Below are 9,391 nucleotides of genomic sequence, written 5' to 3' on the forward strand. Positions count from 1 at the left end.
AGTAAAAAAAAACCCACTGCAATCTATATTAATTTGCACCGTTTATATGACTTTAACAAAAATTAAGGACCAATACCGTTCAATCAGCGTTTGAAAACCAAACCTACAACTCATCTTCTCTTTAACCTCATTTTTTACATGAACAAGAGCAACATAAAACAAATATAATACAGGTATGACAACATTGTGATTGAAATTTCCGACAGAGGGTCACACCGGTCACACTCAAATCGGTCTGGAATTTTAAAGTGGTAAAATGTGAGGAATCAAACATAGTTCTATATCAAGACTTATCAAGTAAAAATAAGATTTATGTATTCTTCCTGCGCATGGAAAACAGCATGTTTGAGATGGATATGAGTAGTCGTTTGACAATCGCGTTAGTCTTACACGAGTCTTTTCTATTTATGTATAGATTTTGGATTTCGAATATAACGCCATAACTGATTAGGTTATTACTTTACCGAAAGGGACAGGGCGAAACCAGAGTGCCCAGCCTAAACTCAGAGACTTTTGGAAAGTATCTGACACGGTTACATGCGATTTTGTGGTATAATGATTTTTACCTGTATAGCACGTACAAGCTGTGTGACATATTACTGGAAGGCGAATGATCTTCAAAGAACATATTAAACCCAAGTAAACGGTAATACGGCTCTAGAATTAAAAACATATCGCAACATGTATGCAATAAAAGAAATGTCTAGAAATACGGTTTGAAACGCGTCATAGTTTATGAATTTGTGTAATCGTAGGCAAAAAAACAGAAACACGAAGTAATGCAATGCATTAATGAGCAAAGTGTGGCATGTACTAATGTGAAGACATGAAAATATGTGAGTAATAAAACATAGCCATAAAAGCCCAGTGGTTTAGATTTCACCCATAGTGTCATACGCATGTTTTTTGTTTTACTTTTGGACAGTTCTGAGTACAACAGAATAATGGCATGTAGTTAAGAACAAAGTTTCACACTGGTGTCCACTTTAGAGTCACGCTGTGAGTTGTTCGCAGATACCGTTGACTGACGATGATTAATCATAGAGTACAGCTCCGTCCTATGCAGGACCCTCTCGGAAGTATGTACCGAAAGCGGTGTGTTATCTGGCACTGCAGAAGCCTTGCAAAACCGCAACGACACCATGCTCAAAAACAACTTACGGAATTTTTCACCGGCTAGAAAATAAAGAATGAAATTCACAGCGTGGTTCGTGTCCTCCAAGGTCTGTGCCACTTCCACAAAGAAGTAACTCTTTACGAAACTCGAGGTGTCTTCCTTCTCAAAATATTTAAATAAACCTATGCACACCATAGGTAACTCTAGAACAAGAAAGGCGATTGATGTAACGACCAGCATAACGCTGAGCCGTCGGCTGACTCTGAACCGCAGTAACGCTCCATTTCCAGTCGTCAAATTTCCGTTGACAGCTTTGCGCAAGCCTACTATAATGCTTACGTTCAGAATGAGAACCACTATGAAAGGAATAACCATATAAATTAATGGATGGATTTTCCTGAAGACACTAAAAACAATTACATGTCTGAGCTTCACTACACAGACTATCCCCCAGTGGTCGTCGTAAAAGCGCTCATAAAACCAGATACTCCAAGCGCTAAGAGGAAGTATTCCAATGGACAGCCCTAAGATGGAGCCCAGAGCCACCTTGCGGGTGAAAACACGATTGACTTTAAAGGGAAACCAGACGGCGACGAATCTCTCCACTGATATCGTCACAATAAGAAAACTCGACAAAAACTGCACAAAGAAAAACAAACAAAGAAGAACGCCACACGCTAATTCCTCTGGAATGCTCTCCACTCTGACAAGCCGAGTGGTCAGAAGTTTGAAAACGAGACAGAGCGTATCGACGACGGCTAGCGCGGCGATGTAGATGGGTGTTGACGTCAAAGGCTTCATTGAACAGATGGTGATGAAAGCTGCGGAATTGAGAACAACTGCCAGAGCTGTGAGGATGTACGTGGAGTAATCGTCCAGCCACTGGGCTATTTTATGCAGGTGATATTCCTCCGCTCCCCGTAACCTTGGTGTGGTAGTGTCGTTGACATTAAAACCAGTTGTAGAATCCTCCATGGTATGTCACGTATATCCAAACCAGTTCAACACAGGCTACTTGGTAAAATTCCTTAGCTTTTCTAATTTATAACAGCGATGTCTTCTGTAAAGATGACTCATTCACATATCATTTTCCTTGGGAGTTTTCATAAATGTGACATTTCCACAGAAATTTCCGTAAATTTCAGAGAAACTTAATTTCAGCAAATTTCATTCAAACACATATTGTCAATTCGCAAATATGGTGTGTTCCACAATCCTTCAAAACAAATAACTACCTCTCTATTTAGCACAGAAAATCTCTTCATGCTGATTTTCGCCGTCCGAAAAAGTTAATAATTTAGAAAAAAATATAATTGCTGTAGGATACTGTTTGTCCTTTTATGGGAATTTAAATCACACTGCAGAGCAACAGCTGCATGAAAATCATATTATCATATCATATTAGCAGGACACTTCCCTTAGAATCCGTTACCTTCCTGACGGTTCCACGAAAGAAATGATCACATGTCCTCAGACGTCTAGCGCTATCAATGACACCAACAAGGCACGCCCCTCTACATTCAGCTACACTCTTGCTGGAATCAGGACTGTTGCTTTTGAGGACGGAAGGCTTAAGCCGAGTATATACCGGAGACATAGCTGAAACAGTGGCTTCTTCGACAGGTCCATATAAAACTGAACATCTGCACATTCGTCCCCCCGATGTCAATCATGCTTCAAGGACACGCCCCACTTCGTGCGGCCAGGGTAATGAGATTCGATCTGAGGACACCTGAAATAAAACAGAGATTGGTTGTCGTTTTAAAGGTCAGCGTGCTACATGATGATAGAGTGAGAGTGCTACTAGTTGTCACACAAAGCTACAACGTCCTTGTCCATGATAAACTACAGTACAACACCTCGATTAAAAGATTCTCAAGACATTCAACGCGTGATCTCGTAAAGAGAGGGCCCATTAACCTCAGCCGTACGAAGAAAGTGTTCTTTATACGCATTCATCAAAAAACAACAACAACAAAAAAAACAATCAAAAACCATTCCGACGAAGGTGAACTAGGCTTGCTCTCCCAACTAATGGGAGCCATTGAGATGACTGTTTGATAGTGAAGCACTTAATGTCTCGCTGGACTATCAATCGCTTGGATGGGAATCACATTGTCGCTAGCCTCTTGACAATGAAATCACGCTGACACCAAGTCCTTGATCACACAATCGCATTATCACATTCGGAATTCGCCCCTTTTGAGGCTAGTAACTTAGACAGTGGACTCCAGTGCTGGTCAAATCGATAGCCACAATTTGCCAAACAGCCAGTAATTACAGAGGAAAATGCGATACAGTCTAATGGCCGAGAACGACGTACTCGTGCTCATGTCCTCATGAGACGAACTGTGTTCATTCCCTCCTCAAAAACTCTATCCTTACTACAAACTGACCTGAAACGTGAGGAGGTGACAAACAGACTAAAGCTATACCTATACCATGTCCAACAATATCGGCTATGTAGTCAATTATCGGGTGATGAAGTTCGGAGATTGTCACTTGCAAATATCAAGAGGGAGGTTTGTGATGAGGTACTGGCTATAAAGCACGTGCTACAAGGCTGACGACAAAAGCTATTCCTGGAAAAGTCAGCTTTGATCAACAAATGCCACCAATTTCCACATATGTACTTATACACACTGAACTTTTTGTTTATCCCACAGAAGTCTGTCTGAAAAAGTCTTGGCTCAGTCTAAGAAAGAACGAAGTTCTCGTTACATCCAGTTAGCCTCTAACCAATAAGATCAAAGGCTCAAGTCAATCTCTCTTATAACTTAAAACGCCAAGTAGATATTTTCTGTACTGCCTTTCAAAAGACCCTGAAAAAAACGGGTTTTTAAGGTTTCTGTTGGTCGTATTCGTGACTTGTTTATGATTTTTTCTGATTAGCGAGTAATGGTACACGAAAGTGTTTGTTAAATGCAAACATTTGGGAGCCGCCATTGTTCGGATAAAACGAATGCAGATGGGCTCTAGGCTCTTCAGTGTCTGGAGGTAATATTACATGGTCATAAAAAACCGTCATATTCACACTGATCTCCGTATCGACTGCCATACGTCAGCTACACGGAAGCCCTGTGTATTTTGGGGCACAAGCAAATCCGTAACGTAAGTTGATCTACTGGAATTCTTCCTTCCTCACTGGCAAAGAGACCAGCTCTATTTATCGCATACCAGTATCGCTACTTTAAAAGAGGTACAGTTTTTGCTATCTTTGCAGCCTTGTAGTATCTTAATAAAGAGATGCAAACAAATTTAAATGTCTTGCTCTGGGAGCTATATGAAATTTTATTTCCATTACAAATGGTCTGAGAGTTTTCTTTTCTTTGAAATAAACCTAGCTCATAGAATGTTTGCGATAAATACAAAATATGGCGAGTACGATCTATACACGCAATCACTGATTTGCCATTTGGGATATGACGAGACTTCTAGCCCGAGTAAGCTAACAACCTATACCAATACAAAAGACTGCAGCATAGTCAGTAAACCACAAGAGCGCCGACAGTGAGACAGTTGGTAACTGAGGTCGATTTTAAGTCAAAATTTAAAATTTCATCACAGTGCCTAATTTATGGTTCTGATAGTGAAAATGTTGATAAATATATCTTAAGATGACATTCATAAGGCGGTCCAAATGGTAATTTCTTGGTCCCAAAAATAAGTCCTAAAATTGTATTTCAAATTCTGACTTAAGTCAGAAATGGTTTTGTGAGTGAGTTAATGAGTGAGTGCTTGGGGTTTAACGTCGTACTTAACAATTTATTTAGCCATATGACGACGAAGTAGTCCTTAGAGTGCATGTGTTGCAGGACGGATTTCCACCGCTCTTTTTATCTAGAGTTGCTTTAATGAGACGATTTACCGGTAGGTAAGCTGCCTTATCCCAGCCATTATACTGATACGGGTCAATCAGTTGTTGCTTTTCCCCTTGTTGCTATAACTTCCTCTTTTAATGTGTGGCCGACGTGGACGGACGCTGGATCTACCGTCCCCGAAAAAAGCCCTAGTGAAATCGGCCATTGGTCACACGTAACCGGTGAGATCGATCTGTTGTTAGTTTACGTCAAACAGAGATTTATATTTACGGAAATATATTCACGGAAATGCTTAAAAAGTAGCAACTTAGACCGTCCCTTGCTAAAGCAAGATAGCTGGCACACTATAAACGAGGTTAAATACTAAAATAGCTGTCCATAATTACAGTCAATGAAGTTGAACACGATCCATCAAAGAAAAATAAACTTGGCTGAAGGATTCCTGACATTCCGTTCTTGCCAGGCATGCCAGGGAAAGCAGTTGCGTAATTCTCGTAGATCTGACTATAAGTATTAGTGTATCTTGGCCATGGAAAGGTTACAAAAGAATTAAGTATCCACACAAATGCCTAAACCGTAGCAACTTAAACAGCCACCATCACCATGGCTTAAGCAGAATTAGGTACAAAAAATACCCCTGTCAGGCATCCACATCGGAATAGTAAAGCGTAACACAACGTAACCATATCAGTATCAGTCCGTTGTTCATATGGGACAAGTAACCGGCCAAGGTCCACATAGATTATTTATTTATTTGAATCGAGTTTTATGTCATGAACAAGAACATTTCAGTTATACGACGGCGGCCAGCATTAAGCTGGGAAGAAACCGAACAGAACCCGGGGAAGCCTACGACCATCCTCAAATTTAGAATAGGCTATACCCATACATGTATGAGTATAGAACCTGCTTCACATTGTTGACCACGTCAGAACATTAGTTCTTATAACAATGCATCCACGATATCAGCTCGTGTCTGTTGTCGATCGAGTAATTTATACATGTATATTCAGTTAACTGTTCCAGTGCTTGTGCCTTGTTCACAGCTAAACAGTACAAACAGTACAAGTCTTATAACTATGTAACTATATCATCATTTACCCATTGTCCTCGCCTATACAACCACTATGTCGACATATCAGAATTTTCATATCCGCTACATCGAAGCATGTGCTTTTCTAACCTTCACATCCGTGCCTGTAATTTGTGCATACCAGATCAGTATCTCTAATAACTATGTAAACGCATCATAACTTTCACATCGTAACTCTTATAACCACATAACCATATCATAACTCACCCCTTGACCACATCGGAGAAGTAACTCTTGTAACCTTGTGATCTTGTAACGATATCAGCACTTCCCTTTTGTCCACATCGTAAAGGTAATTGTTATAAACATATGTCCATGTGGTTTGCCTACGTCGGGCGACTAACTCGTATTAGTGAAGTTAGACATGAAGTGGGGTTTTATACGAGATGCAAGCACATCCGCTATAGATTTATAAGCTGGTAAATGTATTCTCCCCACAGGTGCGGTTAGCGAATCATTGCCTGAGTCTTGAAGGGTATTCACCAGTAAACCGAGAACCAGTAACTGTGTTCTGGAAAGTCTGGAGAATTAGCTGTGATACGCTTTCAAAGACGTGCTCTGCCACGTGTCGATAAAGCGTTACCAACTAACTGTCCAACAATGAAGACGGGCCATGCTATTTCACTGGAACAGCTCGCATCAACAGCTTCCAAACGCAATAAGTGCGTATGCTTTGTTTATGGCGAGTTAGAGAGACTCGGCCGTCCGACCGTGATATGACCCCGGATTCACCTCACAGCTGTTAATTGACGAGAGCTCATGACCACCGACAGACCGCCGTGTCTTCTTGCTCATAATCTGGGTACGATGCCAGAAGTTTTTTCAGCCCAGTGATTGGACTGATGTTATGAGATGCGTCCTTCTGGAACGGGCTAAAAGATGATTAAAGGCACGCTGTTGTTAACAAAGTAAATAACCTCCTTTAAGTTAAACATTTCAATTCTGCCAGAGGAAAAGATGTATATCAACCAGCGGGGATGACTAATTAGTCGGTAGCACTTTGGATAAACGGTTATGCAACTGAGAGAACGTTATGAAGATTTCTCTATTGATAACTACGCCAAGCATGCAAGCTCTACTGCCTCTAAATCCTGCGCTTATTACCTCTGCTGCTGCAAAATTTTACTTCGTTCTCCATGTAACACGTCACGGCGATCTACACTTTAAAGGCAGCTTTCTAGGATTAACTCCGTCGATAGGAAAATGTTATCTAAAAAAGAATGGAGAAATGCTTGATGTGTTCACTGGAAAGCTGAGTGATTTTATTGTCATAAATTATAGATGTAATATTTTCTACCATGCCATAGGAAATCGAACCGAAATAGATTTTCCTGGTTGTATAAATCACGACCTATTTTTGCAAGTGGGCGTTGGCGTTGAACTCACTTTGCCTGGTCTGCACGTGTGCGAAATCGGATCTGGCACTGAGCTCTCCAATGTTCCAGGTAAATCAAACTAGTTCCGTCCTATTGGTATGAAAAAGGAAACATTGAACTCGACCTATCGTCCGGAAGGCTGAATCTTGAAACAGTATGAGTGGAGAAAAATAAGACATCAGTTAAGACATGGCCGTTTGCATGCAGCTCTCTTGTACACACGGGTTTATTATTTTAGAAACTGATTGTGGCTTTATTGCAGTCATATAGGGACCCCATTTTCAACAAGCAGCAAACAAAATACTCTTTTTAAATGATACATAATTTTCCTTTCTTTAACAGTCGTGCTCCTTGCTCCAGCTTAAAATGAAAAACTGTCGGGAAAGTTGATACACTGATTTTGGCGACAAACCTATTTTTCCAATCAAAATAAGCTGGAAGTGACGTGAAGCGGTCGGAGAGTTCCACCGTTACCATTTATGAAAGATGTTATATTTATTTACGTTTGTGAATAGCGCACAGTTTCATGAGCATTATTTTACTTAAGGTGTTTATAAAGTTTGACAAAGGCTTGTTTCAAGTCGTGGAGTGCAATTAAAGCTCACTATATGTCGGCAAGCAGGCAGACAAACCCTATAAGTAAGTGGGAAGGTCTGTCAGCAACATGCGGATAGTCGGGGGTCTCCCACGGCTCTGCCCGGTTTCCTCGCACAATAATGTTGGCCGCCGTCGTATAAGTCAAATATTCTCGAGTATGGGGTAAAACACCAATCAAATAAATAAAAAGTAAATAAATACTTGACTGACGGTCTAGCGAGACGAAAACCTCACCTAAAAATTCTCGTCTATGATTAGGTCTTAGTTACTCCTGCTCAGTAGGTGGGCATTTGGCTCTGCGGCAGGCTTAAGCACGCATTGACAGACAGAGTAAGAGTATATGTGAGGCAAATTGGCATGTTCTACTAGTTATAACGATGTGCCATTTATAACACTGTCGTCACTTTGGCAAAACTTTTGTTGAACTCAGGGTTACGCTGTTCTTAATCTTATGTTATCCACGGGCTTCGTCGGAGGAAGCTAGACTGACAACTGGCCTATCATGACTGAAAATCAATACGTTCCGGTCGGGAATGATGTATTTTCCTTTTTACTACTGCACCTTACTGTTTTTTTTCTGCTTGTATAAGGTGGTATCGTTTTACAGGTCTGGCTTCCTTGATTCATACAGTCCGTTCGTTTCTCTGGATTTGGAGAGGAACGGACATTCGGCGAAAGAAGTGAAGCCACGGTGCACTGGCAAGAGCGACCAGTTGTTTGTTAGTTTAGAGGAAACAGCTCATCAGTCAACCTTATAGCGAATTTCATTAGCGTTGTCTCGATAAACGAAGAAAACATGTAAGCAAATGCAAGTAGACGGTTTCGTCGTTGACGATACCCATTATCACTGCAGCGTAAGATCTTGCTGACTTAAAAACTGACTCTGCAAGACAAAGGGATGGATTGATGGATCCATCCGATGTAAGCGGCGTTTGAACTCAGTTTTTAGACGGACACACGTATTTGGATGGACACTCCCACCAGCTTAGTGGCAGAATGACACCCATATATCCTGCCAGGCAGTTTGGAAGTATGTCGTACACATGCTAGTGTAAGATTAGTGATGACATTAGGTTTGACAAACTCTGTTCAGCTATCGAAGGCTTCAAAACAGCATCAGGGTCCACTCGATTTGAAAGCCTGATGTAGCTGCTATGGTAGTCTAACACAGGCGTTCGAGATCAAAATTGCCAATCAAAAACGCCTTCAAAGCAATAAGTTTGCAGTCACTATTTATGCCTCTGTGGAATTACCGAAAACAATCGGCCATTTAATAGGTGGCGCGCGACCTGACGTTGGTTTGATCCAATCCATAACCTTCCAAAACATCAGAGCAATCTCAGAATGCACAAAACCTGCTTGTCTACATTGAGTGCCAGAGAGGATT

General features: G+C 41.0%; 1 protein-coding gene across 1 annotated transcript; it reads right to left on the reverse strand.

Annotated features, from left to right (window-relative positions):
- Positions 1-955: 955 nt before the first annotated feature.
- LOC135470684 (lysophosphatidic acid receptor 6-like) lies at positions 956-2,092 on the reverse strand. Its single transcript, XM_064749719.1, has one exon. It carries the CDS (start codon positions 2,090-2,092, stop codon positions 956-958), a length of 1,137 nt encoding a protein of 378 aa, XP_064605789.1.
- Between the last annotated feature and the right edge of the window lie 7,299 nt (positions 2,093-9,391).

The sequence above is a fragment of the Liolophura sinensis genome, chromosome 7, assembly GCF_032854445.1.
Source record: "Liolophura sinensis isolate JHLJ2023 chromosome 7, CUHK_Ljap_v2, whole genome shotgun sequence".
NCBI lineage: Eukaryota > Metazoa > Mollusca > Polyplacophora > Chitonida > Chitonidae > Liolophura > Liolophura sinensis.

Excerpts from the sequence above, each read along its gene's own strand:
- LOC135470684 (XM_064749719.1), bottom strand. The coding sequence starts at position 2,092 with ATGGAGGATTCTACAACTGGTTTTAATGTCAACGACACTACCACACCA.